General features: G+C 41.9%; 1 protein-coding gene across 1 annotated transcript in view; it reads right to left on the bottom strand.

Annotated features, from left to right (window-relative positions):
* LOC145398506 (transmembrane channel-like protein) overlaps nucleotides 1-14577 on the bottom strand; it is a 32452-nt gene extending 17875 nt beyond the window's left edge. Inside the window, exons 1-9 of the mRNA XM_080271381.1 lie at nucleotides 14476-14577; nucleotides 11326-11442; nucleotides 10983-11130; nucleotides 9836-9995; nucleotides 8337-8447; nucleotides 7809-7935; nucleotides 6644-6832; nucleotides 4125-4363; nucleotides 3363-3551 (exon numbers count right to left, since the gene is read on the bottom strand). Coding sequence (XP_080127507.1) covers nucleotides 3363-3551; nucleotides 4125-4363; nucleotides 6644-6832; nucleotides 7809-7935; nucleotides 8337-8447; nucleotides 9836-9995; nucleotides 10983-11130; nucleotides 11326-11442; nucleotides 14476-14577 — 1382 coding nt within the window. The remainder of the gene's footprint in view (nucleotides 1-3362; nucleotides 3552-4124; nucleotides 4364-6643; nucleotides 6833-7808; nucleotides 7936-8336; nucleotides 8448-9835; nucleotides 9996-10982; nucleotides 11131-11325; nucleotides 11443-14475) is intronic.
* Nucleotides 14578-18990: the final 4413 nt, after the last annotated feature.

Genomic DNA, 18990 nt, shown 5'->3' with positions numbered 1-18990 from the left:
AATATCAATGACGCCTGGTGATTTAGTGGGTTATTAAGGTGCTCCAGTCGGATTGACCCTGTCTAGGTTTATATCCAAGGGCTGGTTGCTCATGTAATGCCACTCAGGAATGAGTAAGGCTGCTCACTCTCATCTTAAATTTCAAGACCAGCTTGCCTAACCCTGGGCCCCTATGCTCCTCATGGAGCAACACAGGATTAGATGATGATGATGATGATGATGATGGAAAATAGATGCATCCGGCAATGTATACACCATTTATGGATTAATACCAGTACTTCCTCACCTCACTGGGCACCAATACTAGTACTCTTCCATCTGTATCTCATCCAAGGACATTTCATTTTTATCCACTACTTCTTTCCTCACCTATTATAATCCGAACTTCCTCCCCTACAACATTATGCCTCTCTTTACATGGCAGCACTGCACTGAGTGAGTGGATGATGGGAACCCCCACCTACCACCAACAACCAGCCACTTGCATCCCTTATAATTCCCTTGCCTTCTCAAATTCCATACCTCACTTTCTCACATACTACTATATTTACAGCATCCTTTCACCTTGACTCACCATCCCTCCTCCCACATTGAACTTTCTGATGCAGCAGGAAAAAATGAGGGGAGATAATGGATGCATCCTATGATGTATATACTGTTTATGGATTAATACCAGCACATGGAGAGGCTTCTTTAGCCTTTATCATTCTTTTTCTGTGTCTGCCCTCCTCTCTTCCTATTTCTCCCATCTTTCCTATCACTTCTTATTGCTTTTTTTTCCTTCACAGGTGGCTTTACATTGAGTGACAAGCCAAATGGTTTCCTATAAGCCAAGAAACCATTTACAACGCTGGGTGGTCTTAATCAAGCCATACGTGCTCCCTACATGTCAACAAGTGTGTTGGTGAAGGGTTAGTACCCCTCTCCGTAAAACAAATAACTCAAGGTCAAATGGCCACCTCTTATGGGATTATGGCATCTGGCAATAGATAGCTAGACAGACATGCAGAGATGTGGAGGATGTTGAGAGATGGAAGAGAGAGTTATATACAGTAACGAGGAGAGAGATGAAGAGATTAGTAAGACAGAGTATATGAGAGTGGATGGGGAATCTGGAAGGAATTTGAGTGTAAAGTGGAGAGAATGTAAGAAAATGTTCTGGAAGGAGGTAAAGAGAGCTGGACAGAGTAATAAAAAAGTTGGTCGGGAAGAGAAAGATAAAAATGGTAGACTGATAGTGGAGAAGGGAGAAAAAATAAGCAGATGGAGACAACACTTTAAGAAACTGTTAAACATAGAGAATGAAAGTAATGAGAGTATAAGTAACTAGGGAATGCATGGGAGATGGAGGGAGGTGAGAAGGAAGGAAGAGATCAGTAGAATGGAAGTAGTGGAAGCAATGAAGAAAGTCAATATGGGGAAAAGCCCTAGGAATTGATGGAGTGTGTGGTGAAATGATGAAGCATGGGGGAAAAGACAGAAGTAGACTGGATATGGAAGATGTGCAAATTGGCCTGGGTGGAAGGTAGAGCCCCAGAGGATTGAAAGTCAGGTATAATTATTCCCCATGTGGAGGAGATGGAGGGTGAAAGACTGACAAAGAGAGTGTATGTGAGTGAGGTGGAGGGGGGAAGAGGGAGGGGGAGGCCGAGGATGAGATGGAGGGATGGGGTGGAGAGGTATATGAGAGAGGGGGGTGTGAGTTGGGAGCAGGGCAGTGAAATGGCAGGGGACAGGGCAACTTGGAGGCGATTTGTTTGTGGCCACCCCAAACGGGATTGAGGCGTCTGGCAATAGATAGATAGATAGACAGTACAAAGGAAAAGGGGAAAAAGAAGTGTGGTAATCACAGGGGCATTTGTTCTCTTAGTGTAATAGGAAAAGTATATGGTAGGATACTTACTGACATAGTTAGGAAAAAAAGGGGGGGGGGAAATTAGCTGGAGAAGAACGGGGAAGTTTTAAGAATGGACAAGGTTGCGTTGATCAGATATTCATCTTTAGGTCATTAATGGAAATGTCTGCAGTGAGGGGGAAGAAGTTGTATGTGGCCTTAATGGATTTGTAGAAAGCATATGACAGAATGGATAGACAAGGAATGTGGAAAATATCAAGAATATATGGAGTAAATGGGAAGTTGTTGAATGCTGTGGAGAGTATGTATAAGAGTGCTAAGGCTGCAGAGCATGTGGACAGTGAACTGAATGATTTTCTATCTGAATGTTAAACTAAAACAGCAATACATGTTTGTTCAATCTGTATATGGATGAAGTTATAAAAGAGATACAAGGCAGGGCAGTGGATGTTGGAGTGGCCCTAATGAAAAAAGAGCAGTACAGTATTTGGAAACTTCCCGTGCTATTGTTTGCAGATGATACTGCATTGTTAAGTGAAGACAAAGGGGAACTGCAAGGCTTGGTAAATGAGCTTGGAAGTGTGTGTAAGAAACGGAATCTAAAGGTGAATGTAGGGAAGAATAAAGTTATGGTCTTCAAGAAAAATTAAGTCACTGAATGTACAGCAAGGCTGGATGATGAGGAAATGGAAAACGTGAGTGCATTTAAGTACTTGCGTAATGTGATGAGTAAGGATGGAAGTTTGGATGATGAAGTGCTTGAAAGGGTACAGCAAGGAAGAATAGTTGCTGGTTCTTTGAAAGCAGTGATAAGAAGAGGAAGTGTGCATGGAAGTAAAAAAGTCACTGCATGATGGTACTGTGATACCAACTCTAACGTATGGAAGTGAAGCTTGGACCCTGTTGGAAAGACACAAGTCAAGAGTGAGAGCACTGGAATGAGTTATCTGAGAGGGGTATGTGGGGTTAAATGGAGAGAAAGACTGACAAATGAGGATGTGAAGAAGCATTGTGGCATGTATACGAAAGTGACAGAAAACATTAGGAGAAATACACTGAGGTGGTTTGGCCACGTGAAAAGGATGGAGAGCAAGAGACTAACAAGGTGAGTGTATGTGAGTGAGGGGGAGAGGGAGGGGGAGGCAAATGATGAGAAGAAGGGATGGAGTGGAGAGGTACTGTATATGTTAAAGGGGAGTAAGAGCTAGGGGGAAGGGCAATGAAATGGCAGGGGAGAGGGTGACATGAAGGCAAGTTGTTTGAGGCCACCCCTCATGAGATTATGGCATCTGGCAACAGACAGATAGATAGATAGAATTCCTCACCACACTGGGCACCAATACTGTCTTCCTCCTGTATCTAATCCAAGGTTACTAAATTCGTATCCACTTCTCCATGTCTCACCTATTACAATGTGAACTTCCTCCCTCACAACATTATGCCTCTCCTAACATACCTTATGCCTAATCTCAGTCACCTTTCATTCCTCTCTGCACACCATTCTTACCTTTTCTCCTCCTTTTCACTTTCCTGAGCCTCCAAAAGAGCTTCCCTAAAGCCATTGTTGATGGCTGCCACCTTGTTCTGGGCTGCCTCCATGTTACCAATCGTGAAGTCCCACCCAGCAAGTAAGCGCCAAGTGAAAGTGTACTCCTCATCCTCTGAGAGCTTAGACATGCGGGAGTTGGCTGCCATTCTGGAAAATAAACGAAGATGGAATGGGGAGAGATAGCATTAAATTCCAAGGGGTCTTCTATCTCTATTGCAGGGGGTTTATTGCTCACATAATACTGCTCAGGAATGAATGACTACCTAACCCTTGTTTTAAATGTCCATAGTAAGCAGCCTAACCTGGACTCCTACCCTCATGGTGGGGCAAAACAGGACTGGATGATGGATGGACGGATGTTTTTTTTTCTCCATATAAAACCTGGGGAATCCTCTGAGATGGTATCAAACATATAACTCTAACAACTACAGATACAAACAAAATACTAGCTTCTCTGAGGTGATACGACAATAAAGTTAACATATCTGACAGTTTTCCTCTGCGGCAGAAGTAAATATAATATACTTCAAAGTTGCAGTTTTATATTAATACAGTATAACATAGCTGAGAGATTCTTTGATCAACAGCTACAAAAGAAATTAGATAACTATTGTTGATGTACTTTATGCTAAGATATGACCTGTATGGTACATACGGTACTGAATTTTCATACATGTATCTGCAATGTGCTATATATCATCAGAAGGTTATATGACTCACTTGCGCAGTATGGCGACAAAGCTGTAGACATAGACAATGATTGATGTGAGGAAGTACGCAAGTGGCAACCGATAGCCTTCTCTGGTGGATTCTGCCTTGCTGTAGTAGCCATAGAAGATAGGGGTGTAGCGCAATACTCCTTCAAAGTCCCACATAACTTTGAAATCATAAGCAGTTGTCACATCTGCATCAAGCAGGAACTTGCGCTCTCCAGTGCCTTCCTTTTCGGCTGCTAGGAACTGTTATGACAACAAGTGACTCTGTGTTACTGGTACTTGTTTTCATTTTTATAGTCTTACCATCTCCTGTCTTTAGTTACCTTGGAACTGACTTCTTATATAAAAAGCATTAGAGATGGCCTTAATATGCAAGAGGCCTTTACTACGTTGACATAGTGGTAGGTGGTGGCAACCACCATCCACTCCCTAGATGTAGTAATACTGACTACTTCTTCCTTCACCTTTATAATTCTTTTTTACGACTGCCCTCCTCTTTTTCTGTTTCTCCCATCTTTCCTGTCACTTTTTATTACTCTTCTTCCACTTCTTGTGGCTCCACACTTTCTTGTAACCCAGGAAACCATTTACAATGCTGTGTGGTAACTATATAATGAAACAATGGGGTGATGTGGTAACTACTAGAGTGCCCCTGTCAATTAAAAGGAGAGATGCAAATGTGGCATCCATCTAGGAACCATTACTTTATGTAATAACTGAAATAAAACTTAACAATTAATCACACTGTCCTGGCTGAGATTCGATCTCAGGCCCTCGCGCTTCATATGCACGCACGTTACCACTGAGCCAAAGAGAGGATCCCCGCTTTGCCTCTAAGCAACGTAGGCATTTATATACCTCATTACATTCATGCTCTTCTTCACACCTCACTGAGGTGAGGCATTATATACTTTAAGGGAACATCACTCCACTGCAAAGGATGGCCCTGCAGGAATGGTTGCTTGCCTATGGTTAATGGGTCTGCTCACCCAGACAGAAAGTGACTACATAACATCAACAACTAAGTTGCCAAGAATCATCTGGTAGTACAGGAGCAAAGAATAAAACTAAAAGATGTCACCAGCTTCAAATGTTTAAGTGGCAACAGCCAATTTCATATTATCCCCTTGCATGGTGTAAGGAATCTTGGCTATGTTACCTCAGCTCACAACATTTTATGCTAGGTGACTGCCCTACAGCCACAGCAACATTATGCAATCATAAACCCTTCAGCTGAAGATTCAAACTGATTTGCACAACACCTGATCTTTTCCCCCAATTGGTTAATTAACATCATCATCGTCATCATCATCATCATCATCATCATCATCATCATCATCATCATCATCCAGAACTCTTTTCCCACCCAAGGGCAGGGTGAGGAGTAGCAATGTCCTGGCAGGCCAAATCTGCCCAATCCAAAGAGCCACAACATTTGGTTGGGGCCCTGGGCAAGTACTGGGCCCTCCAAGGCTCTCTGAAAGACTGCCATGATTAGGTGATTTTGGAAAGGGGAATCTGGGGAACACTTAACCCTGCCAGAAACCCTGGTTATATGGTTATCACCCACCGTAGTAAATGGTTTCCTGAGTACAGGAAACCATTTGGCTTGTCACTCAGTGTAGAGCTCATATGGCATCACTACATTGAGTGAGTGGATGATGGGTGGTTAATTAACATATAACAAAATTTGCATATAAGCACTATCATAGTTCTACATACTGACTACCAGTATAGGCCTATGTCCATGCTCCTCTTAGGGTTATACACAGTACTATGCTGGATGGGAATAAGAAATTCTTTAAACTAAAGAACTGTATGGTCCCATATCTTTTAAGATGCAAAGTAAGGTTTGGGAGCCAACATACAACTATAAATGCATTTCCCTGGCACAATCACTCTTCTTAACAATAAGCACTCCAAAATAATGCGCATTCTTTGTCATTCCTCCACCACAGATGACTGGAGGGTTTCCTAACAATATACTGCCATGGGTGGAGGATGATCCCTTACCCATTAGTGTTCTGCATTATGGTAACCTGGCCTCGACCCCTATCTCATGAGATTGATTTTTACTGTTATTCCCAGTCTGATATGAATGCTTGTCCTTTTTCCAACATTCTACCTTCTGTCTGAAATGTTACTAGAATTTCAAGCTATTTACTAAATTTTTTAAAACTTAACAGATAAGTATCAGATATGACAATAACTGGACAATAATATACTGCTATAAACTGTGTGAAAAGTGCATCTTACTTTCCTCAAATATGGATCACTGAGTTAAAACAATGAACTTTTAACCCAATCACTCAGTTCACATATTCTATTTGTTAAATACTGCTACCTCCAGAAGGATTCTACTTATCTATGGGGAGATCACCTGTAGTGAAAAAGTCAGTGAAAGCTACATCTAACCCTTACATCCGAAAAGTTTAAAAAGTCTCTTGTAAAGTGAATTCAATTTTCTGGAGGCAGCAAAAATGAAATAAAGAACACATTATCAGACTGATGAGGTAAAATTACCTCTGGGATGATGACAAAGGCCCCTAAAAGAAGAGCAAGGACCAGATTAAGTCCCAACACCCAACGTAGAAATGTAAAATATGATGCCACTGCTGATCCAAAGTGAGACTCTATGGTCTTGATGCGCCCCTGCCATGCCTCAAGTCCTCCCACCCACACGTACAATGCCCCCAGTCCCGTACGCACCACCTGCAGTGCAAATGGCAAGAGTGATGTAAGGGAGAAACAACACACAGTTCACATAGTTACTGTTCATGTAGGACATAAACGTACCAAACCATCAAAAGGCATTCTCTAACCCATCAAAGTATCAGGATCATCATCATTATCATGAACCATTTCATCCCCAACAACACCTGTGACACTAGAAGCCCTTCCCAAGATGAATACAAAAAATCCTCATTCTGTGTCACCATTTTTTTTTTCTTATTTATTTTTGCTGGTAAATCCACACTAATTTACAGAGAAACTGTCTCTTAATATTCCACTGCTACCTATAGAGCTGAATTGACAGTTTCACACAATTTACAGCACCAGCTGTATGGAAAATGGTGTGATATTTTGGAACATATCACTAGCATTTAACAAGGACTTACTGTTAAATCATCTGGCAGCAACAAGAATAAAACATAAATAACTAAGCTGCTGTGGGTTAGATACAGCCTTCATTAATCCTTCCAGCACTATAATGGTCACTTCCTGGCAGAATAAAATTATCGTTTTCGTTTTCGTTTTTAAAGGCTCCAACATCCTTGCATGTGTCGGCCTTGGTCACCTAATGGCGGCTCTCCATGCTGCACGATCCATTGCAGCCTCCCTGTTCAGTCCCTTAACCCAAAGGTCACACTTAATGACCTCGTCCCATGTCTTTCTCGGTCTACCCCTCACAACCCCACCCCCAATATTAACACTTCTCACCTTCCTCACCCAATTATCATCCCCCATCCTCTCCACATGTCCAAACCACCTCAATCTACCTCTCCTTATCACAACACCAATACACTCCAGTCCCATCCTACCTCTCAACTCTTCCATTGTAAACCCACCCCCTCCAGGCCTTGGACGCAGGGACGCACTGCACATCCACCTAATCATTGTCATTATGTGGCAGTAGAAAGAATAAAATAAAAAATCATCACTACACTTAAGGGGATGAGCGACTGACCCTCCTGACACGGATAAAGTGACGTAACAGGACATCTCTGGTGCTGGAACTCTGAGCCAGGCGTTCTTCAAGTTGACCTTCATGACGATTGATGTATTCACGTGCAGATCTGGCCAGACGCAGCTTCCTGGGTGAGTAAATAATGTAATGCAATGTGGATAAATTTAACAGATGGACAATTGTATAGCCTCTATGCAATGGACAGCTACGGTAAATGCTGTACAAACACAGTGATTGGTCGCAGAAATTTTGGTAATTCCCTTACTTAACATTATGTTTTCTAAAATCATCATCTGGTGGCTGATCTGCTGAACATGAACTCTGATTCTGCAATGATGAGGACTGGTAAACTGGGAATCTTTTCATTAAATTAACCATCATTGATATAATTTCTTTTTCTCTATTCTGTACTCAGTTGTCTCAATTTTGTATTGTGATAATTTATTACTAAAACTACATATATAAATTAAACATGAGAATTTCCAGTGGTGGGAGAAAGCATGAATGGCATAAAGTAAAATGTGTTACCTTGCAATGGGCCACGGCTGCAATTTAACTCCTGCCAGCACCTCCTTATGGATCCTGAGTGTCTCAGCCATCTCCTCCTCTTCTGACAGTCCCTCTACCTCCACCACAGTCCTGCAATATGTATCCCACTGAACCGATCTATTATACACCTGAACTCGAAGCTTCCACAAATTTAAGAAAAAGCAATTTATTTGCTAGTAGCTGTTGTTGCCATAAACCAAAATTACAACCACCTCTGCAATTACACCAGGAGTTTTTAATTTCCTGTAATCCCAGGTTCACATAGCTATACACACTTGAAAAACTACAGATACATGAACATACTTACAATGTCATCATCATCATCATCATAATCATCATCATCATCATCATATCATCATCATCATCATCATCATCATCATCATCATCATCATCTTATGTTTAATTTCCACCTAAGGATACACTTAGATAGTACTGTACATAGATGCAAGAAAAGAGAAAGTATGAAAGTGGGAGAACTATCTATAACATGCCCACGGAAATGGGTCAGACAATTATTCAAACATCATTTGTGGAGGGAGTGGAGTGATATTTTTCTTCATAGCTGCATTAAATACACACCTCCCCCAAAGTCAGTCCAACCGCTATGAAGTTATAATGGGCTTACCAAGAGTACTGCAGTTCAAATGCTGTACAAGAAAACATGACTGGAGTGCTATTCACTCTGCATCATAATTGTGATCCCTTTCATTGGTCATGCACTTGATTAGCTCTCCCTTAATTGTGCTTTATTCCCTCTAGTAGCAGGTGCTTGTGACTATCATTCACTCAGTTGATGTTGTGATGACTACTTCTTCCTTCATCTTTATCATTCTTTTTCTTGTGTCTGTCCTCCTCTCTTCCTATTTCTCCCATCCTTCCTGTCACTTTTTATTACTCTTCTTTCCACTTCTGGTGCATCTACACTGAGTAATAAGCCTAATAGTTTCCAGTAACCCAGGACACCATTTACAAAGCTGGGTGGTAACCATTTAACCAAATAAACGGGTGATGTGCCAGAACCTACTATGGTGCCCTGTTAATCAAGTGCAGTGATGCAAATGTGGCATCAATTCAGGAACCAAACTCAATGATGCTTCCCCATGCCTTCCAGTGCAAGGTGCTGTCTACTGCAAGAGAACATCAGTTCACTGCACAGGAAGATCCTACAGGGGCAGCTGCTTACCTGCAGTTGATGGGTCTGCTCAGCCAGACAGACCAGAGTTATTCAGCAACAACTAAATCTTTATTTTCTGGATTCCTCAATTGTGCTTTCTCTTTCCCTGTTTTCTAGACTGCTGTATTATGTTTTCTCTTTCCTTGTTTTGGAACCTATCTCACCATAGCATTAAACAGGAAAAGGATGATGATGATGATGATGATGATGATGATGATGATGATGATGATGATGAGGAGGAGGAGGAGGAGGAGGAGGAGGAAGAGGAGGAGGAGGAGAAGGAGGAGCTAAGATTCTAACTCACTCTCCAGAGCTGGTGGTCATGGTGGAGGTGCGTCTCATTTTCTTCTTCTTGCGTGAGCTTCGTCGCGAGCTGCGTGTGCTGGACCGGCGCAATATAGCTGACACACTGGCACTCAAGTCTTCCTCTTCATGCACCGGTTGATCCAGCAAGCTCCCAATAGCTAAAGGTACAGAAATTTAATAAGATATTTTTATCTTTTAAAACTGGTAGTCTCTCAATTCTTGAGGGTAAGGAAATTACATAACTTGGAAAGTTAATGTCTTTATCCTCCGGCAGGTTCCCAACAAATGGAGGGTGATGAAATTAACACCTTAAAGGATGATGATACATTCTCATTTTTATTAAGCTACCACCGGACAATTCTATTTAACTTATGGAGGTCCCCCAACTTGGAATGAGCTAACAAAGACTACATCTAACCAGTCTAATTTAATGCTAGTGATACACTGCATCAACAAAATGGTAGGGTTATTGATGTGGGGTAGGGGCAATGTGCATTACTCAGTACAGTATCCAGTGTCTGTAGTTTTACACTGTTTTTGCAAAATGCGTACCAACACTTTTTCGGCCATGTACACTATACAGTCAAAAAAGTAAATGCCTTCCCAGAGTCTGGTTCACACACTCTGGAAAAGTTAAACTGTTTGAGTTAAATATTAGTCTAAGTAAGATTCTGGTTATGCTTTGCAAGTTTTAAACAATTTTCACACAAAACTAGGAAGATACCGATTTGCTGACAGTACCATCACAAGAGAAAGTTTGCCAATAACCCCCTGCCAGCACCATACCCTGCCTTCCATATTTTTCATTCCTACTCAGACAGAAAAGACTATCTACATGTTCCCTTCTTATACTCTCTTGCTGTGTGCTTCATTCATTCATTCATTGCCAGACGCCATGTATCCCAAACGGGGTGGCCAAGGGCTTAGAGTTAATTGTTTTACGGGCAGGGGCACTAATCCTCCACCAACCCCACTTGACACATAGGGAGAACGTTATGCCAACAGCATCTGGTGTTCCCAGGCGGTCACCCATCCAAGTGTGCTTCATACTATCACAAAAAAATAATCATGTAACATTTTTATATCTTCCTCTGTCATAGCTGGCAGGAAAGCAATAGAGAATTTCTGCTCATGACAGATCTTACCTGGGACCTGGGTGGTAATTGAGGCTGCAGGATCTGGGGACACTTGACCACGGGGCAGGATTGATGCAGCATCACTTGACACTGATCTTTCTCCATCTGCCCATGTCACACTCAGCCGGTCACTGGGACAAGGTGAGGAGGGGTCATCCTGAAAGAAGTCACAATCAGTCATCCATCTAACAACTTATCAATCTACTCATACGTTATACTCAGTCATTTATCTAACTACAGTATCTGTCTATCTAAGTTGCATTAAAAGAGAGTGAACACTTAAGGGCAGATAACCAGACTACAGTACTTCCCTTCATGGCATTATATGATGAAAAAAAATCTGTTTACTTGCCTTATCTGCTTTGAACTCGACTGATGCTGCAGAGGACCTACGAGGCTTGGTTGGGTCCAATCGCAGGATCCCTCCACCGGATCCTCTTCGCCCCTCATCCTCCACAACCCCACCAGGCTGTATAGGTACCATATACATAAGCTACACTGGCACTAACCCTCTCATGGCTGAGACAACAGGACAACTCTAGAACAGCAGCTACTCAGTTCTAAATAACATCAGACAAATTTTGCTGAGCTAAGAGTGAATCACAGAAGCCTCAGTGTTACTAGTCATTATTAACTCTCTCACAATCAGGAACACTCTAGCACCAGCACTGTTCTAACACCAAATGATTTATGTAAGTGAGGGTGTGTGTGTGTGTGTGTGTGTGTGTGTGTGTGTTTTTTTTTTTTTTTTTTTTTTTTTTTTGTAATGCAAGGAAGAAGGTACCAATGGCCAGGAGCCTGCTAACTGTTCCTTCCAAGAAAATAACAAAAACAATACAACAGAGAGCCAAATTCAAGATCCATTCATTTTGAGATGCATGGACACACTGCATTTGAAAGACTGATCAAAGGAAGTACAGTAGGAAATACAGACAGAGGGAGACAGTTCCAGAGTTGACCTGTTGCATAAATGAAGGACTGGGATTAACAGTTAAATCTCTTGCATCAGAGAGTTGGACAGAAAAGGGATGAGAGTTTGTTGCTAGATGGGTGCCACACACCTGTCGTAGAGGTGGAGGGATGCAAGCAGACAGTTCAGAGGAGAAGTGATCATTGAAGTAGTGATAGAAAAGAGATAAAGATGCAACAGTGCAGTGAAAAGACAGAGGTTGAAGGGAGCCAGAAACACAAGGAGAGTTAATGACACAAAAAGCCTTTGACTCCACCTTGTTGAGAAGACCTGTATGTGGGGTGCCTCCCAACACATGTGAGTTGTACTCTACACAGGGGCGAAGAGGAACCTGCCAGTGTTATACCTTTTGCCTGTGGACATCTTTTTCATTTGATTCTTACTACCACTAGATGTCTGTGATCAGTGTTGAAAAGACTTTGCTCTGTAGAGGTTACACTTGCCCTTTCACTAGAAGATGATTCCCTTGAGTTAAATACTATAGTCTGGTGGAGGCCTGATTAATCTCTTTAGCCAAAGGATGTTATTTTTATTATCATACATTATATAATTGCTATCTTAAGTCAGTCTTATTCAGGTTGAGAAATTATGAACCAACAGGGTTATGTAAAACTTTCAATAACCCCTTCAGTGCAAGAAGTCTTTCCTAAGTTGAATAAAATCATCTACATGCAGCAAGAACAATATCAAACATTATTCCTAAGAAAGAAGGAATTAACATGAACAAATGTATTAATACTGGAAGTAAAGAGGAAAGAAATAACACTATAAACTTATTTGTTAAAAATAAAAATCAGTGAGTAAAGAATATGAAACTCTATCGTCCTTGAACTCAAAGCTACCTATCAAACATCAACATTTATCTTCCTCAAACTTCACTGCCATAATCAAAACACAGATACCTGTTACCAATTAAGCATTTATACTTATCATCCTAAAACTTCACTAATCACGGTTTCATCCTCAATCTTCAATAACTCAACCTTCAACAACACCTCACTATGTTTATCTACAGGGTGGGGTGGAAGGAAAGTGGATTTATGAGGACAAAGAAAAAGAGGGGGCCATAAGCCAACAAGGTATTCCCCAAAGGGATGTTGGTTAATGGTTACTGACAGCAGATGTCCTCCACCCCTGCCTCTGTACTTTCTTTTCCCATCCTTATCTCACTCATTCCTTCCATTTCTCTTTGCTTCCTTTCCTGTTTCTCCTTTTTCTTATCCCACTCTTTCCTTCTTTTTTCTCTCTGCTTCCTTCCCTCTGTTTCTCCTTTTCCTTCCCCATGTCTCTCTTCATTTCCTTTGTCCTGTCCCTCATTTCTTTCTCACATTCTTTCCTTTTTCCTGCCTTTTTCTACCTCATTCCTTCCATGTATCTCTCATCTTTACTTTCATTCCTTTTTTTTATATCTCCCCTCAGCCCCTTCTCATATTCCTCCTTTCCTTCTCCAGGTCCTCATTTCCTTCTCACACTCCATCCTTCCTCCTCATTCATCCCTACCTTCCTTCGTACCTCCTTTCCTTTTACCTATTCCTTGCTTTCTTCTCTCATTCAAACTTTCATTTTCACATCCTTCCCTTCCATCTTGTACGTCTGCCTTCATTTTATTCTTCCATTCCATCAACATCACTGCATCATTTCTTCACACCTTACCCTTTCTCCTTCACTTCTTAACTTTCCACACATTCCTTCACTAAGTGGATACTTACAATTCCCCTCCTTCCTCCTTCCACCCTATCCTCACGTCACACACGCTTTTAATGTGCTAATGTACCAACCACCCTCCATATCACACCAACACACCTCCCACACTCCACCCCATCTGTCATATCTTTACTTCATCACACCTGCCACATTACACATCCATCATACTCTATAAGTCACACGCCACCACATTTCACATTTGTTATACTCCATCATTCCTTTCATAGCAATTTCAACATGCTTTTCACACGGCACAATCATCCTCACTCCACTACAGCTGAAGCACCACACCTGTCACACTACCATACCAGCCACGACCCATCATACGTGTCATTCCACAGTAGTCATACTCCACTACATCTGTCAATCCGTACCAATCCTCCTACAGCCAAACACACCTGCAATTTCTCATCAGACCTCAATAAAATCATTTCGGATGCATATATTATACAGTAACTGATGCCACATCACCATTCAACTTGCTCCATTATAGGTTACACCGCGTAGCAACACCCCGACACTTTATTATACCTTCCTTAATGAAGCAGTCACATCCTATTAACCAGTTAAAAGGATCACACGCACTTTAAAGGGACATTTAAATTGCTCACACGAGTCTGTGCGTAAACATCGCACGTTCATTCATACCTTCATTCATTCATTCATATAAATGTATATTACTATCCTAATCCTTAGGTATCATATTTTACATTTCAGTCCACATTGTACAATGATATACAGCTTAACAGTACATAAAAATGTGTATGTGCTTGTTTAGTTACTATATGACAATTATTACTGGTGATACGAACGCAATGGTTTGTTTACCTTGTGGTGGTCCCTGAGTGCGAGGGCGGGGACTCCCATGGCGGGGCTGCGGGAGCGAGGACTTTTCGCTCCCTCTTCTTCCTCACCTCCTGTCCCATTCATGGCACTTCCTTACTATCTGTAAGTATTCTCAGTGTTCTTCTTTATTGATCGAAGGTCTTTTGATTTTCTTGGCTGTTTTACAATATCGGTGGCTGGTCCCGTTCAAGTTCTTTTTAAATCTCTCTAGTTCGTTTACCTTACAGGTCCTTGGTACTGTAGGTCACACTGATTTCAGACAAGGGTTAATTTCGTTCTCAGGTGCCTTCAGATCACAAACTTTGTAGCGCAATGCTTTCGCCGCTGCTTAATGCTCCAATATGTTAACGGTCCTGTAGTCAGAGCTAGTTTCCATGGCACTTCTCGAGCCATGAAACCTTTTTTTTTTTTTTCAATTAGTCACGCCCTTTTGGCAGTTCAGTTTTTATTAGTTTTCCTCCCTTACACTGATTCCTCATAACATTCCATACTTTTATACAAGAAACTCGTAATGTACGGAAAGAAAGACCCAGCTTCTCTTTCGTGGTCTGACTTGTTCTCACCTGATGGTTCTTCAGCTCGACACTGCGCATGTATTGATCCTTTCTTTGTTTTTGCTTCGATCTCCCTGATATTAAATAGTTTTCGTTTCAGGCTATGGTTCATAAAAAAATGTGTGTGTGTGTGTAATTCACCGGGTCACCGGGTCGGTCAGGATCACCTGATGGTCGTGATCGTCAGCTTTTACCCTCCCGGAAGGGAGCTGAGAGCTCATATAGTCCGATCTAAGGGCAAGGCTGTGACCTTCACACACGCACACACCCGTCCCCTTGCTCAAGGGGGACAGTAACCACCCATTTCGTCAGAAACTTTTCGCAACCTGAGCGAGGCGCGAACTCCCATCTACCAGATGGAAGGCGAGAACGTTACCACTGCACCAGCGAGCGGTGTGTGTGTGTGTGTGTGTGTGTGTGTGTGTGTGTGTGTGTGTGTGTGTGTGTGTGTTTTGAAGAATAGTTGGGTATGGAGGTGGGTGTGAATATTGCGTATCTTTTAGCGAACAGGTTTCGTGCAGATTCCTTGGTGATTCAGCCTGTGGAAAGGTCGTAAAAGCGAGTGAGAGAATGACGTAGGTGGGTGTGTGGGAGTCTTGTTGGAAGTGGATGAATGTACAGCTGACAAATGATAGACGAAAGAGTACAAAGTTCATAGGAGAGAAGTGTGTCTACTTGGAAAGTTTCATAAGCAAGACAGATAGCCATTAAATATCAAATATCAACATTAACACGTGAATACGAAACGTTTCTAAAATCCTAGCTGGCTGTACAAAAACCTCTGCAAGATTCCTCATAACCAAACAGCTTATTGCTCAGTGTTCGTGGTGGAATTGGTTCACGTAAAAAAGTCTCCGGGAAATACACTGCATATTTCAGTAATATCGCGTAATAATGCATGACTACTGACGGGCCTTCTCAAACTAAAATCACACATATAGAATGAAGAAAAGGCTTTGGGATATTGGTTGGAGGGGATTTCAGATTTTCATTTTCCCATTCAAACAATTTATTAAACAATTTGTCCGCCCTGTGATAGAAAACAGTATAATTCATAATTGTTGACAATGACGACGAATGTGCAAGAGAAACACGCGATAAAATACCTGTAAATAAATAAATAAATAAATAAACGTGTTTTTGAGAGTGTCTATTTAGAGACGAACAGCCATATTAGCTTAAAATTACTGAAGCCACTGTATTGTATTTCGTGTGTGTGTGTGTGTGTGTGTGTGTGTGTGTGTGTGTGTGTGTGTGTGTGTGTGTGCGTGCGTGTGTGTTCATTTGCGTGTACAATACATGAAGATATATGACGTCGCGTTTTTTTCTGTGTGTAATGTTCATTTGAGTATACATGAAGATATATGAGGTTGCGCTTATGTGCGTGCGTGTGTGCGTGTGTATGATGTGCGTGACCTAGCTCAGCCGACCATTAACTAGGCCAAATACGGTAGCCTACTTCCATGACCTAGAGAGAAGAGAAGAGACGAGAAGAGAGAAGGGAAAAGATGATATGAGAGGAGAGGAGAGGGGAAGAAAAAAGAGAACAGGGAAAGGGGCGAAAGTGTAGGAAGAGGTGGGAAGGAAGTTGAAAGAATACAGAAGGGGAGGGAGAAAGGGTGGGATGAGATTGGAGGGAGGAAGCGATAGAGAACGGGGAAAGGAAGAGACACTGGGAGGAAAAAGAAGTAGAAGGAGAGAGAGAGAGAGAGAGAGAGAGAGAGAGAGAGGAAGGGGTAAGGGGGAGGTGGGAGGTGGAAATATAATTAAGGTAATGCAAGAGAATCACCTGACATGCCAACTGTCACACCCCACCCTAACCTCACCCATCTCACTCTCCACCCAACCTGATCTCAACAACAATTTCTCTCTCTCTCTCTCTCTCTCTCTCTCTCTCTCTCTCTCTCTCTCTCTCTCTCTCTCTCTCTCTCTCTCTCTCTCTCTCTCTCTCTCTCTCTCTCTATCCATCTATATATGTTTATCTATCAATATATATCTATCTATCCATCTATCAGTTTATGTATGTATGTACCTATCTGTCTATCTATCTATCTATCTATCTATCTATAAATATATATATATATATATATATATATATATATATATATATATATTTATTTATTTATTTATTTATTTATTCATCTGTGCGTTTTTTATTCCTCTAACCCACATCGCCCCTCAACCTCACCCTACGGAGGGGACGTCGACATAATTTTCAAAAATATTATTATTATTCCTTGTGGGTTGAGAGCAACGGTTTTTAAAGAAACGCCCCCAAACAGTCTTAGATACGCCCTTGCTGCCCCGTCCCTTCTCTCCAGCTCATTCCATCACCACCTACCACAACCTTGGCCTTTCCCATACCCTTCCCTCTCGGCCAGCCACACCCTCATCCGCTCAACTCACCGTTATCCACAATGCCCCACTTTCGTACCGTCACCCTACCTTCCCCATCTTCCCCATCCCACATTATCTACCTCCTTCTCCCCCACCGTACCTCCCCCACCTGATCTTACGTCTTCCACCCCCACCCTTACCACACCTCCCTAGCCATTATCTAACTTCTCACACCCTCACCCAAATCCTTTCACCCCATATACTGTACCCTTCCATACCCTCACCCTGCCTGTACCACTCTTACCCTTCTATCTCCATGCCATCCTACCTCCCCCATCCTCACCCTTCTCCCTACTCTATCCTACCTTCCCAACCTCGCCCACTACCACTCTTCAAAAGTATAAGATGTCAGTTTGGGAAACAGAATGAGTAGTTCTAAGTATAAGGCAATGATGCATTCCAAAATTTCACTGCTTCATCCCATTTACTACTACTGTTAATTAGGGAGAAATGGCAAATCAGCTTTGTTGACAGTAATGAAAATTTTGAAGGCAGTTTTTTCTTTTTATTTACAATGGACGCAAGGCAAAAGAAGGTAGAATTGACGCCTTAAAAGAAGATTTACTCAAAGTCCTGCAGCGTTTACCACTTTGGTGATTCTCACAACCATAGATTTGGAAATCTCCCTTAATACGAAATATTTGAAATTACTCACCATTTCTTAGTGAAGCGGAAGATCTGTTGAGGGAAAGTTGGGTGGAGGGAGAGACTTGAAAAATAAATATTCTAATTCCAGCCCGCAGTATTCTTTTCTTCTTTGGCTGCCACTGGACAAAACTAAGCAGCATGAGAGATATTTCTGAGGGCAAAGGGGCTAGGTATTGCTGAATTTAGGTATGGGAGATAGGTGTGGAAAGGTGTATGTGTAGATAGGTGTAGATTTAAGGTGTGGTGTTGAAATAAAACTAAGACGTGTGCATGTGACAGTGAATAAAGCTGAAGGCGTTGATGATGACCGTAATGCATGAAAGGAGGATGAAGATGAGGCCTGTGTGAAAAAATGGGTGTTGATGTTAATGTAAAAGAAAGGAATTAATTACTGTTAATGAGAGAGAGAGAGAGAGAGAGAGAGAGAGAGAGAGAGAGAGAGAATCCAGATGATACTGTGGGTCATATTTTCAGTAGTTATGGAGATTTCGTAATACCACTTCTTTGGCGATTATTTCTGCATATTACACCTCAGTATCATCTTCCATGTTATTGATACAAAAAATAAGTCAGTATTAAAACAATATAAATAGCACAGAAGAGAATATAAAGGTGCATGACGCAAAATAAACCGCTAGGGAAGATTTGCCACGAACCCTCCCATACCAGAATACACCCAGAGAGTGAAGATGAGAAGGCTTTCCTCGTCCTCACCTGCCAACACTCACACCTACACTGACTCACACAACACCAGAGAGAGAGGAGGAGGAGGAGCTGGGGAGGGGGAGAAGTGAGAGGGATAGGGAGAGGGTAGGGGAAGGGGTCGGGGGGTGGAAGTGAGTGTAGGGGAGAGGTAGGGAAGGTACGAGGTTAGGGGACGAGTATAAAGAGTAGGAGA

This window comes from Coenobita brevimanus, chromosome 45 (assembly GCF_032717465.1).
Source record: "Coenobita brevimanus isolate Jiangsu-jjx chromosome 45, ASM3271746v2, whole genome shotgun sequence".
Classification (NCBI taxonomy): domain Eukaryota; kingdom Metazoa; phylum Arthropoda; class Malacostraca; order Decapoda; family Coenobitidae; genus Coenobita; species Coenobita brevimanus.
The sequence above is the reverse complement of the archived record's forward strand: the minus strand, read 5'-3'. Positions and strand labels throughout refer to the sequence as shown.